This window comes from Asterias rubens, chromosome 15 (genome assembly GCF_902459465.1).
Source record: "Asterias rubens chromosome 15, eAstRub1.3, whole genome shotgun sequence".
In the NCBI taxonomy this organism is placed as follows: domain Eukaryota; kingdom Metazoa; phylum Echinodermata; class Asteroidea; order Forcipulatida; family Asteriidae; genus Asterias; species Asterias rubens.
The window spans coordinates 7,897,693-7,920,963 of record NC_047076.1 but is presented as its reverse complement, the minus strand read 5'-3'; the positions used below and the strand labels follow the sequence as shown (position 1 = coordinate 7,920,963).

At 38.9% G+C, this 23,271-nt stretch overlaps 1 protein-coding gene across 3 annotated transcripts; it reads right to left on the bottom strand.

The window, feature by feature from the left end:
• Positions 1-1,957: 1,957 nt before the first annotated feature.
• On the bottom strand, positions 1,958-23,158 carry LOC117300252 (keratin, type I cytoskeletal 9-like). Of its 3 annotated transcripts, none has more exons than XM_033783979.1 (13): positions 23,098-23,158; positions 20,372-20,929; positions 19,588-19,656; positions 18,108-18,132; positions 15,039-15,158; positions 14,284-14,417; positions 13,088-13,331; positions 11,761-12,330; positions 10,996-11,164; positions 9,582-9,741; positions 6,377-6,625; positions 5,436-5,543; positions 1,958-2,769 (listed from the first exon to the last, which is right to left on the bottom strand). In XM_033783979.1, exons 2-13 carry the CDS (start codon positions 20,912-20,914, stop codon positions 2,677-2,679), a joined length of 2,484 nt encoding a protein of 827 aa, XP_033639870.1. In that variant the 5' UTR covers positions 20,915-20,929; positions 23,098-23,158; the 3' UTR covers positions 1,958-2,676. The 3 variants fall into 3 exon arrangements, with proteins under 3 accessions (XP_033639870.1, XP_033639872.1, XP_033639873.1); XM_033783981.1 differs by having other exon boundaries at positions 20,372-20,924; positions 23,098-23,135; XM_033783982.1 differs by lacking the exons at positions 5,436-5,543; positions 6,377-6,625.
• Between the last annotated feature and the right edge of the window lie 113 nt (positions 23,159-23,271).

Sequence of the window (23,271 nt, the reverse complement as noted above, 5' to 3'; positions counted from 1 at the left end):
CATGAAGTTGTGTGCTTTCAGATGCTTGATTTGGGGACCTCAAATTCTAAATCGGAGGTCTCGAAATCAAGTTCGCGGAAAAATACTTCTTTCTCGAAAACTACATCACTTCAGAGGGAGCTGTTTCTCACAATGTTTTATACTATCAACCTCTCCCAATTACTCGTTACCAAGTAAGGTTTTATGCTAATAATAATTTTGAGTAATTCCCAATAGTGTCCACTGCCTTTAAGCAGCTTTATGAAATTGGGCCAAGAAAAGGTATGGTAGGGTAGCTACATATCTTCAATAAATTTGCCTAAACAGAAATCCCCAAGGGCATTCAAAGATGCTTATCTCCAAATATTTAAATCACCATCAGAAATACCCAAAATGTAAAAACATGAATTTTTATTGGTCTCAGCTCTCATCTTTACAAACACATAAATATAGTCTAACAGGGAACCATGCACATGAATACAAAAACAGGATACATTGTGGAGAGAACTCTAAAAAAAAAAATCTGTGGGTCAACTTTATAGAGCTGCTTTAGCGTGCAAATTTGCTTTGCGTAGCAAAATCTTGCTTCAATGGCAGAAACAGGTTTCCAGCCAAAATACCATGGTAGTGTATACTGGCTGGCAAATTTTTGCTAAGCAGACAACTTAACTAAACATTTATTTTTTCAGGAGCTCTATAAATCAAACCCTGTAGACTTGTAGACAAAGCAATAGTTTCAGCTAGTTAAAATAAAAACATGTTAAAACTAAGTGCAAAGTTTAAATTAAAAAAATGGTTGATCACAATAAAATGCTTAGCACAGAAAAAACCTTGCTTTGAAAAGGGATGAGATTTAATTACTCTGAAAAGTCACGGATATGGCTTGCTGACCTGGGTTCCCCCTTATTCTAGACATAGAATCTCACAGATGTTACAATACAGGAGGTTTACAAAATCTGTGAATCACCAGAAAAACGAAGCTACCGGTTTAGTCACAATGTGGACCTTTTTTATCTCACTTTAGTGACTGTTTTTCTTCTTTCAAGAATGTTTTGAGAAAATATCTGGATTCAGAAAAAAACCATGCGAACCATGAGGGAAACAAGTTACTAGCCAAAATGAAGTAGTGGTATGGTGTTTGTGACTGGTTCCCCAATAATTTCTGCTTCAGCCCTGGTTTCAATGCAATCTTTTAGTCGGCTCATACGAACAAATAAATACAAACAACAGTTTGAGCTTTGTTGTTGATAATAGAATAGACATTTTAAAAACACTTGATCGAGTTACTCAAAAACAATTTGACCAAAGTGAAGAGCTAAACAATAAAGTGTTTAAAGTGCGGATATTGGCGTTCAGTTATAACCATAACCTGTTTTTGACATGAGCTTTTAAGTTAAAACTATTTTAATTTCTGCAGATCATCTTACTTATCACTGTACAATAAAAAGGCAAAGCTTGTTTCCAATGTTATTTTTTACCCAATCTGCTGGTTTGCTTGCCTTTATTTAAACTCAGAAAAAAAGCAAATTCAACAGCATTCCACTTAATCATGTCATACAAATGGTTTTAAGTAAATAAAATAAAGGAAATATTGACAATCATGTCTTGATGTATCTTTTGGGTTTTTTTGGTCAACAGGGAACCCATTTGTGCCTTTTTACATTTAATATACCTAGAGGTACCAAGGATACTATATAGGCAATCATTTCATGTACATGGAATAGGTTTCTATCATTAACACTTTGGTCACTTGGTAACTTCATATTTAAAAAACACCATCTAATCAAAGGTGTACTAGGCCAGGGGCCAATTTCATGGAGCTGCTTAAGCAAAGAATTTGCTTAAGCACGAAAATAGCCCGCTTGTTTTTCACATGTTACTGGCCAAAATTTCATGCCATATACATTGCTTGTGACTGGTATTTAGCTGTTTTTTACTTGGCATAACAATTGAGTAGAGTCTTGGCCGGTAATCTGAATTCACTAAGCAAGGATTTTTTTGCTTAAGCAAAATTTTGTGCTTAAGCAGCTCTATGAAATTGGGCCCAGTATATAGCGAGGAACCAAATGTAAAGAAGTGAAGTGGGGTACCCAGATATACCCATTACTTACCCACATTGATGAGTAAAGAATACCCAGTTGAGCCCATTCCAAGTAAGGCCTTGCACCCATTCCCTTAAACTGCATTAACATCATAATGTAGGCAGTTTAACCCAGAGTACTTCAGCAAGATGTGTAGTGGGGTACCCAGATATACCTATTACTTACCCACATTGATGAGTAAAGAATACCCAGTTGAGCCAATTCCAAGTAAGGCCTTGCACCCATTCCCTTAAACTGCATTAACACCATAATGTAGGCAGTTTAACCCAGAGTACTTCAGCAAGATGTGTAGTGACCAATCTAAACACTACAACCCTTGCTCGCCCTCGCCTTACAGTAAACCCAGTTATACCCACTAGGCCTTACTAGTTTGTATGCAGTGTACCCAGTTAAGCCCATTCCAAGTAAGGCCTTGCACCCATTCCCTTACAGTAAACCCAGTTATACCCACTAGGCCTTACTAGTTTGTATGCAGTGTACCCAGTTAAGCCCATTCCAAGTAAGGCCTTGCACCCATTCCCTTACAGTAAACCCAGTTATACCCACTAGGCCTTACTAGTTTGTATGCAGTGTACCCATATTTACCCCCAGATTACTATAACCTACTGTAACCTACAGAAGGACGGTCATACTGTGATCTTTGGGCAGGCGGCAACATTTCTCCATACCTACGGCTAGGCTCGGGCAACTGCAAAGAAAACAACCGGAAAATCAATAACTCCTTTATAATTTGGTCTCTGATTTTGAAGTACATGCATTAATTTGATGTCAGATGGGCAGATTGATAATAAAAAAATAACAAATTTGGTGTTCAAACTGAGTTTAATTACAAGTTTACTTGGTCAGTTTCCTCTGTGGTTTACTTGGTGTTCCAAATAAAGAGTCACACCCAGTAAAGGGACCAGGGCCTTGAATCGGACGAGTTGGTCTTTGAACAGCGTTTAACCGTTTGTTATGAAATGCATATTGATAGATAAATTACAGCAGAATATAATGATCCACACAAACATTCCTCAAAATTGCATGGTTTTCTTTTTACGTCGCGAACTAACATGGTTGGCCATTTTATCGAGTCAATCTTCTTTTAAATCATCTATCTAATCATATGCATTTCTTAAAAAATGGGTTTGAAATGCTTTTCAAAGACCAACTCGACCGATCCAGGGCAACGTGTTCCTTTGAGGTGATCTTGCCACTTTCCAGGTTGGTTGTATCATAAACCTGGGTGTGATCCTCGCCTATACGGCAGTTACAGATTGAATGGGTTCCGACTGGCACAAAGATATTGATAAAATATGCAGACTGCTACAATTAGGGCTAGATAGCTCAGTTGCAACTTGGTAGTGCACCGACTTGTTAATCCAGAGCTCTCTGGTTCATGTCCAAATTTTCTTTTTTCAACCCAAAAGTTTCCCTTGTGGTTTATAACTTGAGTTAAATAACAATCAACTGAATACAGAAGACACACATAAACCAACACAATGGACAGATCAGAAAACAAGATTACAGAAAAGGGAAACCAGCAGAACCAGAACATAAACAAATGTAAGAATGCACGTACGAAATTCTTATATTTACATAAAGGACAGAAACCTTGTAAGGGACAATTACAACTATTGCAACAAGGTCATATATTGTATGACCTTGTGGCAATTACAACTGTTGCAACAAGGTCATACCACGTTGTATGACCTTATGATAATCACAACTGTTGCAACAAGGTCACATCATGGTGTATGACCTTGTGGCAATTGCAACTGTTGCAACAATGTCATATCAAGTTGTATGACCTTGTGGCAAATAGAGCTGTTGCAACAAGGTCATATATTGTATGACCTTGTGGCAATTACAACTGTTGCAACAAGGTCATATCAAGTTGTATGACCTTGTGGCAATTACAACTATTACAACAAGGTCATATATTGTATGACCTTGTGGCAATTACAACTGTTGCAACAAGGTCATACCACGTTGTATGACCTTATGATAATCACAACTGTTGCAACAAGGTCACATCACGGTGTATGACCTTGTGGCAATTACAACTGTTGCAACAATGTCATATCAAGTTGTATGACCTTGTGGCAAATAGAGCTGTTGCAACAAGGTCATATATTGTATGACCTTGTGGCAATTACAACTGTTGCAACAAGGTCATATCAAGTTGTATGACCTTGTGGCAAAAAGAGCTGTTGCAACAAGGTCATATCACGTTGTATGACCTTGTGACAATTAGAACTGTTGCAACAAGGTCATATCACGTTGTATGACCTTGTGGCAAATAGAACTGTTGCAACAAGGTCATATCACGTTGTATGACCTTGTGACAACTATGAAACCTCTTGCAACAAGGTTGTATCTCATTGTCAATACGACCATGTGCAGTGATAATATTTCATCGCATACATTAATAGGAAATATGGGTCGGTCACAACAACCTAAAGAGTAGTGTTGCAAAAAGCTCAGATTGACCATAAGTGTATCAATCTTACTTGAAAGTGTTAAGTCACAATATACAAAACCTGTAAGCAATATCTAATCTTTAGGTGTTTTTAAGTGCTTGGTGAAACCAGTTTCACAAAGCACTTAGATTTATCTTAAGATGAATTGTCAATATTGCCACATTTGTATTACATCACACTTTGCAAGGCAAATTTTGCTCTTTGTGAAATTCAGCTTCAGACCATAGTTGTACTGGGACCAGCCGTCGATTTCACCAAACTCTTCCTAACTTAGGATTAATCTTAGGACTTTGGAAGAGTTAAGTTCTGTAACTATAGACGCTAGGACAAATTGAACCCATCCTAAAGTTAGGCAGGTTACTCGTCCTAACTCAAGATCGGATTTATCGATGCGCTTTGTGCAATCGGCTGCTGACCCCAGTAGTGGCACTTGTGTTGTATAAGAAGCAGCTTGACCAATCGCTTCATCGTTAAGATGAGAAAATGCAAGGAACACAATACACTTATCAAGCAGAAGACAGAGCTCACTCTATGATTGTGGCACAAATCGGGTGCAAATGTAACCCTTTAGAGCCCTTTTAAAACCCCTTAGGAAGTGAACACAAGAGCATATTCCACATCTACAAATAATGTTTTCATTTAATTTATCATTTCAATGGGCATTTTAGCCACTGGTAAAATTGGATGCAGGACTATTTGTTATGTAAAAATACACTTTTATTTTTGATAATTCATACAACAATAAATTTAAAAAACAAGGACTGATACTGCAGTTTATTGATTTTTATTTTTTTAACTAAAAAATACAATAAGTTATTTTTAAGAAGAAAGCAGACCTGGCCGATGCAACAATGCATGTAAACCCCACTCAAGGGAATCCCTACTGACTTACATTACTCTCCCCTCCTTTATTCTCATACGACATCAGAGCCTTGGTCAGTGTGTCTGTTACCTGCTTGGCAAGCTTGGCATCGGCCTCATTGGCAATCATTGAATTGGACTGCAGGGTAGTGAGGAGCAAACATGAAAACATCTGTCAGTGTGTGTTCCCTTCCTTTACTACTTAAGTAACTACCAATGCAGTTCTTTCCTGCATCAAAGTGGTGGCAGAGTGGGATTGACTAAAGTCTGGATGATGGATCTGCTAGCGCGTCAACTAATATTTGTATGATATAGAAGGTTGAGGATGCCAAGTTAAGGTCGACAACCATGTAAATTTACCTCTACCGGACCTCTACATCAAATGCAATCCATTAAAGTGGTGGCAGCAGTGGGATTGACTAAAGTTTTGATGTTAGATCTACTAGTAAATCAATTAATATTTGTATCGTATTGAATGTTGAGGATACTAAAGCGTTAACCAGGTAAAAACTCTACTCCAAAAGAAATGTTCGGTCTTTGACAAATGGAAAAAGCACCATCTGAAATGGAAAGTTCTGAAATGTAGAGACTTGGGTCTCATCTGCTTCACAGAAGCAGAACCACTCCTTCTACTAATAAAAGATTATATCATAGCTTTCACCCTAGAAAATGTGAAATGGAAAGGTAAAATGTGTAGAGACTCCCATCCGCTTTACAGAGGCAGAACCACTACTTCCACTAAGAAGAAACTATTTCAGGATTGTCATCTCGGAAAGTAACTTTCACTTCTCCTCTATGCAAAGCTTAAAATCCAAATTAGACGATTTTCGATCCAAGATAAAGACTAAGGCAATCCCACTACTTAAACCAACTTTAAATATTTTGAATATCTTTCATCAGCACATTGCAGTGTTAAGTGGAATATTGAAGTTACTCTCTCAAAATGGTAACTAAAGTTGTTTCTTAGCTCACCAGACTTGCAAACATTTGCTGAACACTTGGGCTGTTGTCAGGCTCGGCGTTTGCCTTACTGGGCAGTGGACGCGACGACGATGTCCCCTGGTACGACGACGTCCCCTGATACGACGACGTCCCCTGGTAGCTGTACGTATTTTCCGATGTGCGTGAAGACTCTGAAAGCAGAGGTTCACGCTTTGGCTGTGTGGAGGTGTACTCTCCCGAATTGCTATAGCTTGAATAGCTTGACAGTGAATTCTGTGGCTAAAAAATATGAATAAATATGAACAGCGGGTGATGAGATTGTCCTTCCACAATGTATTGCTTCATAAAAAAACACATGAAATTTTTGTTTAAGAAGTACCGCTTTGGTTTCTATCATTAAGCAGTCTTATTTCAAGAGGAATATTAATTCCTGCCTCCAGCTCTACCGAGTTATTTCCATGTTTAATCATGTTCTTCTTCTAGCCCCTTACCTAGAGTGGCTTTTATCCTTGTTTGGGCGACTAAAAAAAAAATTTTAAATGTTACACTTGGACAAAGAATGTTAAGTTAATCTGTCATTAAATCAATGTTCAACATTAGTTTCATGTAAATTAAGATACGTTGTTGGTGAAAATATTTCTGTTTAATGTTCAGGCGACAAATTTGTGTTTGTTAATTTTAGAAAGTATGATATTGTCAATCCTTCTTGGTTGTAAAAATACTTTTTTTTCCCCCAGGTTTTTAATTTATTCACATCTCACAACAACCACTTTTAAAAAAGTCATGAGAATATAAAATTCAGAATAATTAAACCACACAGAATAAGTAATCAGACACTTTGACATGTCTGCAGGAAAAAAGGGGGCTCACCTGGGAAAATTGTTTCAAAAAGTTCCGTCTGAATATTCACCACCGAAAAAGCATGCACAGCACAAGGAACAAAACGGTTTTTGTTCTTCTGTTTACTTCTGACATCAAAGAGGGTGTTTTCAGCAACTTTTCTGCATGTGTGTAGTTTGCAGAAAATTGAGTTTAGAGTGTGGGTTCGTGTCCCAGTCATGGCTCTTCAGCAAGACACTTAGACACTAATTGCTTTGTCCCTCGGATGAGACGTAAAGCCCTAGGTCCTGTGTATTGTGTAATACACGTTATTGAACCCAGTTCACACATCATTAAGAGAAGGGCATGATGTCTCTGGCATGGTTGGCTGCAAATTGTACCTCAACGCCTTGTAATCCCTTACAAGGGGCTATATAATTGGCTAAGTAAGGAGCTATACATATGGGCTTCAAAGTTTATACCTGTCGTAAAATGAACGTTTTGATATTTTAATCTAAAACTTTCTACGGAGATATATGATTATGACTCATGCATCTTCATATCCCATAAATATGACTCATAGATATTCATATGTTTATATTCAATGAATATTCACTCATATATATGTTCATTTCCAATGAATAAGACTCACGTATTTCATTACCATAAATTTGGATCATGCATTTTCATTTGCCATGAACTTGACTCATGTATATTCATGACTCATGTTGGTCATACCCCATTAGTATGACTCATGCATATTCATTTCCAATGAATATGACTCATGTGTTCCACTTTCCATGAATATGACTCATGCATATTCATGTCCCATGAATATGACTCAAGTATATTCATGACTATGTATACTCATACCCAATGAATATGACTCTTACATATTCATATATTTTTTCCTTCATGAATATGACTTAAGCATATTCATATCCCATGAATAATTCACATGAAATTTGATTTCATGTGAATGATACCATAAGAATGCATCTACATGTACATGGTACACACATGTAAACAAGATAGTTCTGTGCACGGTCATGCCATCATACAGAACCTGTGCAATTGAATGGTTTTAAAGGGTTATTCAGTATCATCCACTGTTGTTCTGACAGAATACAATATGATATCATGTGATGTGCATAGTTGTGCCACCATACACAACGAGGGCCCAATTTCATGGCTCTGCTTAGAGCAAACAGCAAAGAATTGATGCTTACGAAAGCAGAGAATCATGTGATCTACAGAGAATTTTGGCTTCTGCGCTTGCGTACTCCATGTAACTAGGCATTCTATGCTTACACAGCTAGCGCAAAAATTCAGCCCTTGCTCAAGCATATTTTACGGGTAAGCAGAGAATTTAAGCTTCTGCGCACTCCATGTAACTAGGCATTCGACGCTTACACAGCTAGCGCAAAAACTCAGCCCTTGCTCGTAAGCTGCAAAATTTGGCGGTAAGACGAGCCATGAAATTGGGCCCTGTTCAGTTGGGGGGTTTTCGAAGGGTTGGTCAACTCACTGGGAAATGTCACCCACAGTCAATGAGGTTTTTTAATCAATGCAACTTTCAAATAGAGAAACAAAAATTAATAATACAGAACAGAATTCAGGAAACAATAATCTATGTAGAGAACATACAGTGGGGTTTGAATTAGTGGCGAGTACAGCACATACACAAAACAATCAGTGACAAAAAGCAGAAAGCAAAGCCCCTGAAATTGGGACCAAGACACAAAGTGTGGCTGTGCTTAGGGGTCTCTGCCTACCATTTCTATTTCTACACTCAGTTTCCTCCAACACTGCCTACCACTCATAAAAACTTTCTCAGAAATCTACCACCACTTTGAGCCCTAAGAATTCCCGAATCGTTCCAGAACTTAACCCTTCTAGATGACGGTCTGAGGTCAGCAGTTTATCAATTATTCGCTTCACCGGTTATTGTCACCGTGTCCCACAGTGGGGTCACTGTAATTCGGCCTTTAATATCATCATCCCTCAGACCATCGTCCGGTTAACCCAAACTGGGAAGTCAACATATTCTTTTGATGAACGAGAGCAAAATTTGTTAAGGTTTATTTCAGTTTCAGGCTCTCCAAATTGGAACCAATTTTAAAGCGTTGACAAGCCACCAAAATAAAATCCATCAAAAGCTTCAGATTAAAAAAACTATTTAAAAAAACTTATCTTGCGAGTTCTTGTTTTGCTTTTGGCTATGTACTGAATTGGCCACGGGCTCAATTTCACAAGGTGTGGCGATTAAACCAAAGCAAAAACTTGACGCCACAACACAAATCACTTTGTTGATATATCTCCAGATCTATGTGAAATCGACCCCTGGTCCGATAACTAATCTCAAGAACTTTGTGAAATCGAACCCTGGACCAGGACTATTTTTTTGTCAACTCACATGGGAATCCCTCTGGGATGGTCCAGCATCATCATCATAATTGTCCGTCCTCCCCCGCCTCACGGAGGTGCCGAAACGACGTTCAAACTCCCTCAGGATGAAGGCATCGCTGACCAACGAGTCTTTCTTCAGGGTGTCCATCAAGTAGTTATCAAGCTCACTAACATGAGAAAGTAAATATAAATAAGTTACCAAAACACCCCTTCTCCAAGTGGGGCGATTTGTTCTCTACAAATGGGGCGATTGTTCTTTTGAAATACATGTAACTGCACCAATTTGTATTATATGTCACTAATTAGCAGCTTTTACTAAAGCGCCTTTTCCAGCGGTTACAAAGCGAATGAGGATGATTGATTTCTACAGACCCTTTACCTAACACTGAGTACACCTCCGAACAATCTGGTCTACCATTTCCACCATTTTTAGAGTCAAATCGTTTGTGCATATGTTTGTGCATGATTTTGACTCCCAAAATGGCGGACAGGATATGTACCATGAGTGCACATTAAGCTTGGGGTCAATGTCACACCAAAAAAAAACAGCATTTAGATATAGTATGAATGTTCATTTTCTTACTTTACATGTTTTATATAAACCCTTTGTATATATAATAAGTAGGGTAGATGGCCTTAGCTTTCGATCTAAACTGGACCTTCTTCAGAGGCATAAAACAAGTACAAACAAATACATATCCATTTAAAGAAAAAGAGAGGGGAAAGGGATTAAGGGAAGGATCCAGAAAGAAGCGGGAAAATTACAGCCAATCAAAGTTTCCATTTCAGAAACAATTGGTGGCTATGAACCAATAGGAGCAAAGTGGTGAGGACACAGGACCCCTTAGTATATATTGTAAATGTTCCAGCCTGACCTTTTGTGCCACAACCCAGTGGCCATGATTGTATAGTCCATGTCTAAAGTATAGTACAGCGCCCAGATTTGTATTGTCTCAGGTTAGATTAAGGGTCCATTAACTCCATTTGCATATTCTAAGGGCAAGTTTAAATAAGAAAGGGTAAAGTCGGAATAACTTTGACTGAGTGTAAAAAGAGGACTAGGTTTAATCATTTTGGTTTTTTACCCATACACCGATGTGTGTAAGCACTGTATACTCAGTACTTTCCCCCCCGAGTCCTGTGAAAAAATATCACAGGCATGTTACTCGGGTGGGATTCGAACCCACGACCCTTGCAATTCTAGAGCAGTGTCTTGAGTAGCTAGAGGTCGTTCGAATCCCACCCGAGTAAAATGCCTGTGATATTTTTTCACAGGACTCGGGAAAGTACTGAGTATACAGTGCTTACATACATCGGTGTATGGGTAAAAAAAAAAATTAATATTCTTTATCCCCGATGCAAATTTAACATCTCTTATAGGACTAGGTTTGTTCTGACAGTCAACTGATTGTTAAACTTACGCTTTGACTGAGCTGACTTTACTCTGAGGCGGTAGGTCGTACCCTCCGCCAAGGTCCGAGTTGTCCGAGTACTGACCCAACCCTCGACCACGCCCTCCTGTACTTCCATAGTCACTTCCCATGCTATTGCTGCCCATCATCCCACTTCCGCTACCACGTCCATAACCACCTGCAAATGATTAATTGATGCAACATCAAAAATGTATTATTCAGGGAGGAATGTAAAATTTAAATTAAAAAAAAGTTCAAAGCCCAGTTTCATGGAACTGCTTAAAGCATAAAAGAGCAGTTAAGCACAACTATATTTTGCTTACCAAAGTAAGGTTATCAGCCAACATAGCATGTCACATGTGTAATCTGTGACTGGTATCCTGCCTATTTTTGCTTAGCACAACATATTTAAGCACTATTTTCTGCTTAGAGCAGCTCTATGAAAATGGGCCCTGGTCAGACTAAAGGTTTTTATATGAGGTTCCCAAGGGTTATCCAGAGTTCAAACCTGTAGTTACCCCAAGTTATCTTGAGTTACCTGAAGTTACCATGATTAAACTAAAGTTACCTTGAGTAACATTGAGTTAGCAAAACTTACCTTGAGATACCTAAAGTTGCCTAAAGATACAAATTTGCTTTCAGGAGATCTCTCCCACTTCAAACAGATTGGTAAATATCAACCTTTCATTTTTGAAGTTAACTTAAACTTTGTAGGATGTTATTGCAAAACGAATTAAATCTAATTAAGATTATCTGACACCCGCGGAAACTCACCTCCTGTCTCGTAACTTTCTCCTCCAAAGCTACTGGGGCCACTAAGACTTCCACTTAGACTTCCAGCATAGCTACTTGAACCTCCATAACCTCCACCAAAGCCACTCATCCCTCCACTGAAACTACTTGATCCCCCACTACCTCCAGCAAATCCACTGGCACCACCACGACCTCCAGCAAAGCCACTGGCACCACCAAGACCTCCACCATAGCTACCAGCACCACGACCTCCACCATAGCTACCAGTACCACCGCGACCTCCAGCAAAGCTACCGGCACCGCCACGACCTCTAGCAAAGCTACCGGCACCACCACGACCTCCAGCAAAGCTACCGGAACCACCACGTCCTCCAGCAAAGCTACCGGCACCACCACGACCTCCAGCAAAGCTACCGGCACCACCACGACCTCCAGCAAAGCTACCAGCACCGCCACGACCTCCAGCAAAGCTGCCAGCACCACCACGACCTCTAGCAAAGCTACCTGCACCGCCACGACCTCCAGCTAAGCTACTGGCACCACCACGACCTCTTCCGCTTGCGACAGCTGTCAATGCAGGTTTCTTGGCAGCTGAAAAGAATAAAGTCTGGATTAAATCTTAGAAATAAATAATAAGCATTGTTTGTTACCAATGAAGTCACTGTATCAGACATCATTCAAACATTAACTAGGAAATGGCTTCTATATTATGTCTGGGAAAAACTTCCCTTCATCTGAACATTCTCGCTTTGCCCTCCTAACACAAGTGGTCTAACCATATCAAACCATTCAACCACACAGGTTGTGTTTGATGCATTCGCATATTATTTCATATTGGAGGCTGGCATAGTTTATCTTTCATTTAAAACTACAATGGGTAATATTGAATGGCCAGACAATAGGGGGCTGACTGTGTTTTGTTTAGATTCATCCACCACCATATAGCAGGCTGGCATAGACTAACCATCGTTCAAACAAATCCAACAAACTAAATCCAGGTCAGAATTTGCAGCTATGGTTAGATCATTGCGTCATTATGCGTTGACATAAGCCAATCTTAACAACAACCTAACATACAGGCAAAGCCATAACTGTAGCTGACAATTCAGATACAGCCGAAAGCCCGGTTCAAACTTCCTGCAAACGCGAAGCGAAGCGCATGGTGACGTCAGAAATTCTCAACAAATAATTAGCAACAGTTGAACTTTGCTTAACTCTCTTGCTAAATCACGCTGCGAAAGGAGAGTTGTGACGTCAAAATCACGTCAATTTGGCTTTGCCTTCGCATTAGCATGAAGTATGAACAGGGCTTAAGAGAGAAGGGGCAAGAAAGTTGTCGTGTCAATACCTGGCGGAAGCATATCCTTAATGACTTTAAACTTGGGTGGCTTCATAGGGAACTCGGCCGCCACCTCTTGGATGTACTCTTTCAGTTTCTCCCGCAGCCCTCTCAAAGGTTTCTTCTTCTCCTTCCCTTCGTTGTCTACGGTGACGCTGGCTGCTGGGTCGGGAGGGTTAGCGGCTTTTTCTGCTTCCTCCATTGCTCTGGCTCCTGCTTCGATGGCCTCCGCAATATCTGGTTTGTGCTTGGTCTGTTGATAACGGAAATAATTTCAAAATTGGACTGTGATCAATCTACCAGAGTGTTGGTCACATAACTGTTTGATGGGCTGTGTCCAAATTTGGGCTTAATCAATTTGTGCGAGTCAAAAGAAAAAAGTGAAAAACCCTGCACAATTTGTACAGCATGTAAACACACTGACCATAGATAAGGTTGTAACAACCAAAATCAGCTGCTGCGTTTATTTAAGGTTTTTAGAGACAGTTTTAGAGATATTTTATCAAATATGATTTAATTTCAGAGATAAATATTTTACAGAAAAAATGGTTATAGTATGAACTTCAAAATGTTTCCCGACGTCACGAATGTCTTGAAAATTGTATAAGATTCATCAACATAAGTGTTCTTAAAGGGTGTGGGTACTTTTTGTAGGACACAAAACACAATGTCCACAGATTTACATCAAACTCACACAGTTTAAAAATTATGATGATAGAAAGCTTCCCTTCAAAATATTACTTGTCGAGGTGCTGTACTTTTTGAGAAATGAGAGTCAAAAAAATATTTTTCGTCTCTAAAGACCAAAACAATTCTAGCATGTAAACAATATTTGTGTGACACTGTTTTACTAATTTCTCAAACTACAGCACCTCAGCTAGTAATATTTTAAGGTAAGCTTTCTGCTAACACTATCCACTAATGCTCTTCTAAATCTGTGGACATTGCAATTGACAAAATAGGGACACCGCCAATATAGGGCTAGATAGCTCAGTTGGTAGAGCGCCGGCACGTTAATCCGGAGGTCGTTGGTTCAAATTCCACTCTAGTTAATTCTTTGTTCAACCTCAAAAAGACATTGTGTTTTGTGTTACAAAAAGTACCCAAATTGTTAAATAGAAAAAACAGTGTGGCCCTTTTTGTCATAACAAAGAGAGTCCGTTGTATGCTTGCAAAGAGGAAACTAGACCAAGATGGTTTCTTACAATGAACGCAAACCGATGGCGGAATCCTGTCAGATGAAAGAGGATGTTTCCTTGTAGTGTCCGGCAAGTACAAATCTCACAATCGTACTCGGGTTCGGATCCCTCGCGGAGAATCTCAGTCACGTACTCCACTCCTAACATTGGCCCAAAAAAAGAAAATTTAGGTCAAATTTTATCAAATTTATGTCAGTGATAACAATAATAACAAGTTATATAAACTGTATCTACGATTTTTGTATACGTCACGTATTCCACTCCTAACATTGCCCAAAAAACAAAATCAGATGTAAAATTTTATCAGATGTAAAATTTATGTTAGTGATAATAATAACGACAAGTTTTATAAACTTAATCTGCGGATTTTTTGAAAGTGCTTATTGTTTTTTATTAAGACAGCCTTAGAGTCTTTTTTGTGATATGAGAACAGTTATGATGGTGCTGCAGCACACTGAACAGCCAAAGCCAGGAACGAATCTTTTTATCAATACACTGATATATCATGCACGGTATACTCGGTACTCCCCCCTACTCCCCAAGTTATGTGAGCACAGTCCACAGGAATATTACATGTGAGGTATTCGAACCAAAGACTGTTGGGAATAAGGTCGGACAGCAGCCTACACGTTCATAACCACACTGTTAAGAACAGCACCTCACACTGTAATTGTCTTATAAAAAACCATAGTGGTAATAATAATGGGTCACACAGTAAGAGGGTCAACTTGATAGTCGGATAAAAAGATGATGATTTTTACCGATAAAAGCTTCATCACTGCCAGCAATCATTTCTTTCAAGCGTTTCTTGTTAGGTATAATTCCTTCAGCCTCCATCTTCCTCTTGCGAGGTGTCTGAGGTCCAGTCTTAAGAGGGGCAACTGTAAAATACAACAAATACTCTGTGGTTTAACGACATTCATATTTATCCTGCAAGCTTAGAAACCATTATAAGAAGCCAGCGAGTTGAATTTGAATAAAGTTTGGTACAATGACTTGCTTAGTCACAAGTTACAATTTACATTTGAATTCCTCAGACTATACTGACAGTTGCTATATCGAATGGTTCGGGCTAGCTTTTGCACACTCAGATCAGCAAACCCTGGTACCACTGCGGCACACATGGTTCACCGTCTCTAACAGAACTTACTACGCAAACGCTTGCCTGAATCATGTGACATACATGTAGCAACTGTCTGGATAGTCTGAGGGAATCAAATTTAAACGGTAACTTGTGATCATCCAGATCATCGTACCAGACAATTCAAATCTAGCACGCTTTTGATGACAGTTTTAATAACCCAGAAAGACATTTTCAGGGAATGAGCCCGTAACCAATGCTTCTTGTGATTATCAAATCCTTACATTTTGTTTTTTTCACATGATGGTTTGTAGTAATAAATTTGGTAATACGCAGGCCTCATACTTTATAGAGACAATGGAGGCATTTGCCTCAATTCCTCTGGTCGCTGCCTGGCTACAAAGTGGTTCTTTCTCTAAACTAAGGAAAATTTTTCTTGAATCAGGCCACATCCGACACAAAAACAAAATTCACTGTAATGTTTTCCTTAAATCAAAGGGCTGAGATAAAAACAGAAATATTTCAGGGGATCCTTGCGTTCACTTCTGAAATTGGTTCCAGTTGTTAGCTTTGTGTTTAAAACTTATTTTTCGATTTACAATTGACCTACCATACCCGCTTGACCCCTGGCCAGAGTCAAGTAGTTTAAGCATTTGGTCAGAAACCCCACAACCAAAAAATCTTATGTTTTTTTCACTTAAGCTCTTTAGTTTGAACCGCCTTCCAAGAGTTCAGTAAATAATTCTCACACACAAAAAATATATATTTTTGGTCTTAAAATCTATCTGGTCCAATGAGAGTTCTGAGCTACAAGACCTGTAGACTAGTGGCATTTAAAAAAAATTGGGCCTTGAAAATGATAACGCGGCAGTTTTTTGTAAATGTAAATGAACTGTTGAATAAAATTCGCTGGAACTGCAACTTTTTCGGAAATACTTGATTCTTAAGCCAAAGTAAATATTTGATTTACAAATATTTGTTTGTTATGTTACTCGAAGAGGGTTCTCCAATGATTTCAGAAGCCAGATAGAGGCTCATTTATACCATCAGTGATTGCAACACAACAGCACAACTGTTGGCCATATTTAATGGGGGGGAATCTAAGGGAACCAAACATGGTTCAACTGGCTATTTTTTTAAATCAGTTAAAGTACAACGGCTTCAGGCATCTGAACACCCAAGCGTGTGGACTTTGATTATAAGATTAATGACAATTGTTGCATTACAAAGTGATTAGCTAAGCACAAGTAGCAGGAGACCAGTCAAAAGCAATGTACATTACATGGCAGTTTAACTGGTAATCTGTTACTCCTAACCATGACTTTTCTGTACTACTAGGCACATTTCTGAAAGTGGTAACCAGTTTGTGAAAGTGGTAACCAGTGGTAACCATACGCAATCGTATCCACTTTGGCTGGTCGCCTTACTTCAAACTGAAAGTTTCTAAAATCTGGAGAACCCTGAATGACTCAATTTTAAACTGTAATGTTTACCAATCAAAGTGTTGGTACCCCGCGATTTTGTTGCAGTTCCAGAGAAAAAAATTCTTATGCTGTGAAAGTACAGGGTTTGATTGGTTTGCTGCTTCATGTAAATAAACACTTGACATACTCATATCTGATTGGTCAAGAATTTGCCTTATTGTGTAACTTGATTTACCAATGGGCATGCATGCATAAATTCATGGCCTATGAATACACAGGTATATTTCATAGAGCTCACATGTACAGTGTAAACAACCTCTGTTTACACCCTGCGAATGACTGATTGATGCATACTTCTTCTTTTTATCAGACATTTTCTTAGCAAGTATGTTGAAATATTTCCAACTTCAGACAACCATTGCACAAAATTGCAACATTTGTATGTAACAATTTCTAAATATTGTCAATCCAAAAGATTTACATCAAAAGAAATTTCCATTTGACTCAAAATAATGATATTATCTAACCCATGCAAGCATTGTTGGTTTGCCGAACAGTTAAAACTTAACTTCGGACAACAAATATTTCAACTAACAGCCAATCAATCTGACTTTCACAGCACGAAACACAAATTCAAGAATAATTTCTTACTCTGCTACAGGTGAGCAATTGGTACAAGACATAAACACTGTTGAGCAGATGTTTTATGTCGCAGATGACTTCTAGTAAGGGTAGATAGTACAGCTAAAGTCAAAGCGTATTTGTATGGGAAATATTCCTGCAATTGGCGCTTACTCAAATTCCTTGTAATGTTTATTTACTGTTACTATTCAATGCATTGCAACATACAAAACCATTTAAGCTTTATTTATGTGGTAACTGTGTAATGATCTTAAATGGCTCACAGGGCACTGAGGCAGTGCACTGAGGGCAGGCCTCCAAATGAACAACGTCACTTACAGCAATTGCTGTGGTGCCCTGTGCTATGAAGGCGGTGCCCTTTGCGAAATGTTGCAATACAAATTTTCCTCATATAAGTGCCCTTTATCAGAGGAAAATAGCTGTGCCTGCGGAGGCTAAGAATGGGGCATGGATACCAGCTGAACTGGTTTCCAAATTGTCCTTTGAAGTTTCACATGGCAGGTACATGTTAACTTTTTCCCCGCGACAATTGAAGGATCTGACCGAGTAAACTTTTTAGGATGAGCTTTTAATTGCAATGTTGAAATATTTCCCATACAGCACTTCATCATTGTGAGAACAATGGTGTCAGCGGGGATTTTGGCGAGGTGCCAAAATCCGCCCCTCTGCACCTGTCCACTCACCGCCCTGTTGAATGCTCTGGAGATTCTATAGTATGAAGGGAAAAGAGAAAACAAGTTGGATTAGGAACGGCCAAGTTGCATCCCTCCGGAAAGGGAATGCTCCTCTGGCATCATAAGTTTCATGATAACATTATCACAAACATACAATTTAATGAACCATATCTTGGTTGTTCAAATAAACTGGTTCCCATTATTTATACAGGCAAGGAATAGAGAACCATACGCAGGTATATACAGTAACCCTATACGAATGCACAAACAATGTGCATTTTAATCTATAGTTTTTGAAAGAAGACACCCTACCCAAATTTGATTTGCAGTTACCCTGTGATACTTATTCACAGTGTAAAAAATAACAACATGTACTTGAAGTTTGGCTTCAAGTACACTTTTTTTAGAGAACAAAAATGGACTTTGTTATCTGTTTGAAATAAAGCCTGTATAAAACCTGGGAACCAGACATACATTTAAATAAATTTTGCACAAAATATTTGAGCAGGAAAATCAAGTCAAGTTTTCATTCATTCAAAATTGCTAAGCACAACAAAATGCGCTTATCAAATCAATGTTATCAACCAAAATACTTGTCCAATATATCATGCTTACTGATTCATTCTAGCACAACTATTCCAGCAATATTTTCTCTTCAAAATTGGGTCCAGGGCACAGAGACCATGTCCTGAGTGGCTTCTGAGCTTTTGATATTCATAAAGGTTAGAATATTCAACAGATTTCAAAAGAAAAGAAACGTTTTAACTGTTCACAAACTTGAACAGTTGCTTTGTAGGAAATAAAAGCCTTAATTGTCCTGATACGTTTGTGTGATCTTTCAGATAAAAACTTTTGTTTTTGTGAAACCAGTGAAAAACTGTAGAGCACACAACACTTTGTGTTCCTACGATATTATTTTTCTCTAACAAGTTTAGTTCAAAATAATTTGAAAAGTTATCAAAAAATCCACTGTGAATCTCACAGTGGAGTTCCAATATTAACACAACAGTCGCAATCCCTTTCTCAATCCCAGTCTCAATCACATCATCAAATATAAACTTAAACAAGAAATGTTCTATTTATGTGCTGAATTACACAAAATTAGGCACAGATGGTGAATAAGCCAGCTCATCCAAGTGAAGACTTGACGTCAGAAGACTGCTATGTTAGCTTACATGTGCAGTTTTCATTTCTGACGGCATTGTTCGACTTGGATAGCTAGAATCTAGGCCATATCTCGTTGGGGCCCCCCTGCACCCTTTGTTTAATGTTGGTTCTGATTGCTCGGTCTTCTGCGTTACAGTCAACATTGAGCGGGGGGACGAGGAAGAGAATGATTGTCAGTGGGAAGTGTAAAGGGATTGGTTTTATGTAACGTTAGGAATGGGCGGCCTAAGCATTTTGGCCAGAATGGTAGACTTGGATGATCTTGGCATTGTTTCTTCGAGGGTATCAAATATAAAATGCCGTTGTGTCATAAACTATGTACCTGTTGATGACGAACCCCATTCATGTGCTGTCGGTAGTTGCTGGGTCCTGTCGTCTTTGCGTTGCAGATCTGTAACAACCACAGATAATGTTAGTTTCATCTTTAATTTATGAAAGACTACTGCAAATCTGGTCACTAGTCACTACCTGGGTTTGGATACACCTTTTGTGGATCAAGTTTTTGGACATGACATGAATCTCTACTCACTGTGACTAAAGATGTTTGTAATAAAATTTACCTGTAGAAGTTTCAGCTTCATGAGTCGTCAAGTTTTTAAGAATAAAAAGTGAAAATCACACAGCTGTGTTTTCAGGAGAGTCGCATTAATACTTTGTACATGCTATCAATTGTTGTCTCCTGAGACAAAAATTATTTTCATGGCATTGTTTGACTCATTTCTCAAAATAAAAACAGCACCTAAGAAGGTAATATTTTAAATGAAGATTTCTTGTTTTGGACATTGTTTTTTGTGTTGTACAAAAAGTATCCAAACCCTTTAACATTGTAATCCTCCGGTCAGCAACCCTCAGGAGTATGGAGGGTTACAATACGAGACTTTGGACGGCAGGACGCAGCAGACTTACAAGTAAAATTTCCATTTTAAGTACTTCTTAACATGCGCACATTACCAAGAAAAATGGATTTACCTGGTAAATCTGCTACCACCTATTCAATTCAATTCAATTCAATGAGGTTGAATAAAAATATCACAAAAATACATGACAGAAGTTAAAAAGACTTAAATTGGCGTCCCAAAAGTCCCCTGCCGGTGCAACAAACTCACCTTACACCAGTATTCATCCGGAAAGTGACCAGCATGATCCTGAAGGTACCCCGATTCATCTTTATCCATTGTAGACACTCCAGGTGTAGATACCTTTTTGATTGCGCCATTTCCTGCCGTTGTGGCACCTCGCCCTGATGCCCCACCCCTTGCAGCGCCTCTTGCAGCACCTCTTGCCGCGCCTCTAGTAGCGCCCCTTGCAGCACCTCTAGCAGTGCCTCCTGTAGCACCACGCCCCATACCACGCCCCGCACTTCCTCCACGGTTCCCGCCACGTTGCACTCCACTGCTACCATAGTTTCCACCCATGCTCTTTCCGGGACCATTGTGGAAAGATCCTTGAGGCCCTCCGAAGTACTTAATGCCTCCTGCTTGTCCATTCCCACTTGGGAAAGAAGAGAAGGAGGTGTCCTGCATGATCGACGATCCATAGCCCTCATTGTCACCACTTGTTCCATAACCAGAGAGGTCCATGCTATATGGCATACTACTACTTGCTCCGTACTGGGAAGAGTAGTCCATACCTCTATTGTTACCGTACATGATTCAAGTACTGTACTAAGGATCAAAGAATAAAATTATACATCTGAAAATAAATTTGTTGATCATCACAACTGATCTGCAGAAACTAACAATTCTTGCAACTATAATGAACCACAACTTTTTTGTAGTAGGCAGTACGACTGAAGATGGCAACATTTTGGTAAAAAAATTAGTGCTGGGTAAAAATCCTGCCACCACTTTTTCATTTGTTATGAAATAAATAACTAATAATAAGTAATATTATTCAAATGCGATAAACCTTTTGGTAAAAATTAGTGAAGTGTTGGCAGGATTACAATGTTGGCAGGATAAAGAAATCTTTCCCAAAAAGGTAGTACAATCTTGAAAGGTGTAAATAAACCGTGGAATCCACACGACCACAGAAAAAGGTCCAAGTCCCCTAGTTGCGATAACGTAACCCTCCTGCCGACGGCGTAGCCGAAGGGTTATGAGTCATTCGCAATCGATTCAGGGCGAAATATTTTAGTCAACAGATTTGCTCATTTTTTACCACTTTCAAAAATCATGACACAAATTCTATGAACACGAACTTAATCCTCAATGTCTAATGAATAACATTCAAAAACACAATTGAGAAAATATTTTGAAAAAAAGGACAAAAACTTACCAGATCCCAGGAGCGAAACAGTCACAAATTTCCCAGGTTCTATTTTTGAACCTGTCGCTGGTTACCAAGCGCTGACCCCAAGCGCTGAACCCAACCGTAGGTACCAGCCAATTGAATTGACGACCTGCCGACCGAGCCGCAGCCCAGTTTGACTAAACCATTCTGTAAAAGGGGTGTTACAATGGGTGCAGCTGCAGTGCGGCAGTGCGCTAGTGAGTGAACAGCGGGCAAATAGTAAACGGACAGCGCACACGCCCTGCCGCGCTGCCTTATAACACCCCTTTTACAGAATGGTTTAGTCCAACAGCAATGAACATCGGGAAGTCACAAAATGGCGAAGCGACAGGTTCAAAATAGAACCTGGGAAATTTGTGACTGTTTCGCTCCGGAATCTGGTAAGTTTTTGTACTTTTTTTTAAAATACTTTCTCAATGGTGTTTTAAATGTTATTCATTAGATATTGAGGATTAAGGTTGGTTCATAGAATTTGTGTCATGATTTTCGAAAGGGGTAAAAATTGAGCAAATCTATTGACTAGCTGTCGAAATTGTACGTGTTTGACCATTTCGCCCTGCACAGATTGCGTGTGACTCGTAACCCTCCAGCTCCGCCGTCGGCAGGAGGGTTACGTTATCGCAACTACAACTTTTTACAAGTCCCCCTACACTTTTTCCAGCATGTTTTATAAATAAAAACAATCAAATTTTAATAATCAATAAAGACTTCAATTATTTTAGGGGAAATGTTTCCGTATGGCGCCACCACTTTTGCATTCGATATGAAATAATATAGTTTCTAATTTGGATAACTTTCCGTATGGCGCCACCACCTTTTCACTCATTTTTACAAAAAGGGATATCTCATTGAGGTTAATTAGATACTATATTATTTAATATCGAATGAAAAAGTGTTGGCGCCATACGGAAACTTTTCCTCTAATTTACCTCAATGAGATATCCCTTTAATATTCCTCTTTAATTAATAGTAAATAATGAGTGAAGTGGTGGCGCGGCCATACACGGAAAGTTATCCATTTTATTTATGTTAATAATATAAAAAAATTCCTTTTGCTATAATCACTCACTCAGAACACAACAAAGGTGTTTTTTAAAGAACGCTGTTATCAATCTGCAGCACTAGCAAATACTAAAATAGTGTTGGGGGGGAGGGGAGGGTGGGGGGTAAACAAAAACTGCAATACTCAGTCAGGTCGAGTTGACCTTTCCACATGAATTTGAAAGCGGAAACCGTAACGGCGTAAGGTGCCGGCCCAGACAAATGAGACATTTTGATAAAACGTAGCTTTCAAGCGCTCAAAAACCTCAGGAGCACATTACCCGGATAACTTTCCGTATGGCGCCACCACTTTTTCACTCATTTTTACAAAAAGGGATATATCAATCAGGTAAATTAGATACTATATTATTTTATTGCGAATGAAAAAGTGGTGGCGCCATACGGAAACTTTTCCCCTTACCCATTTTTCAACTATCTAAAGTTTAAAATGGAGGTATTCTCTCCTTTAATACTTTTTAAAAGATCATGAAAACCTTACCAAAATAATTGTTGAGAACACCGGCCCCTTGTTCGTTGTGCACCACATATGAGTAACAGAATTCTAATTGCTTCACTGGTTCACGCGTATCCATCATATTACATGCACTAAAAAGTTACCAGCGAAAAAAAGCTACTTTTGCGCTTGCGTGTTTTGCACTTATAAATAGTAAAA

Bases quoted from the DNA above. Each gene is read 5' to 3' on its own strand.
- LOC117300252 (XM_033783979.1), bottom strand. From the start codon at position 20,914: ATGTACGGTAACAATAGAGGTATGGACTACTCTTCCCAGTACGGAGCA. The intron at 18,133-19,587 runs GTACATAGTTTA...TTCATACTATAG, and splicing joins ATGGGGTTCGTCATCAACAG to AATCTCCAGAGCATTCAACA. The intron at 12,331-13,087 runs GTATTGACACGA...TATTCTTTTCAG, and splicing joins TAAGGATATGCTTCCGCCAG to CTGCCAAGAAACCTGCATTG.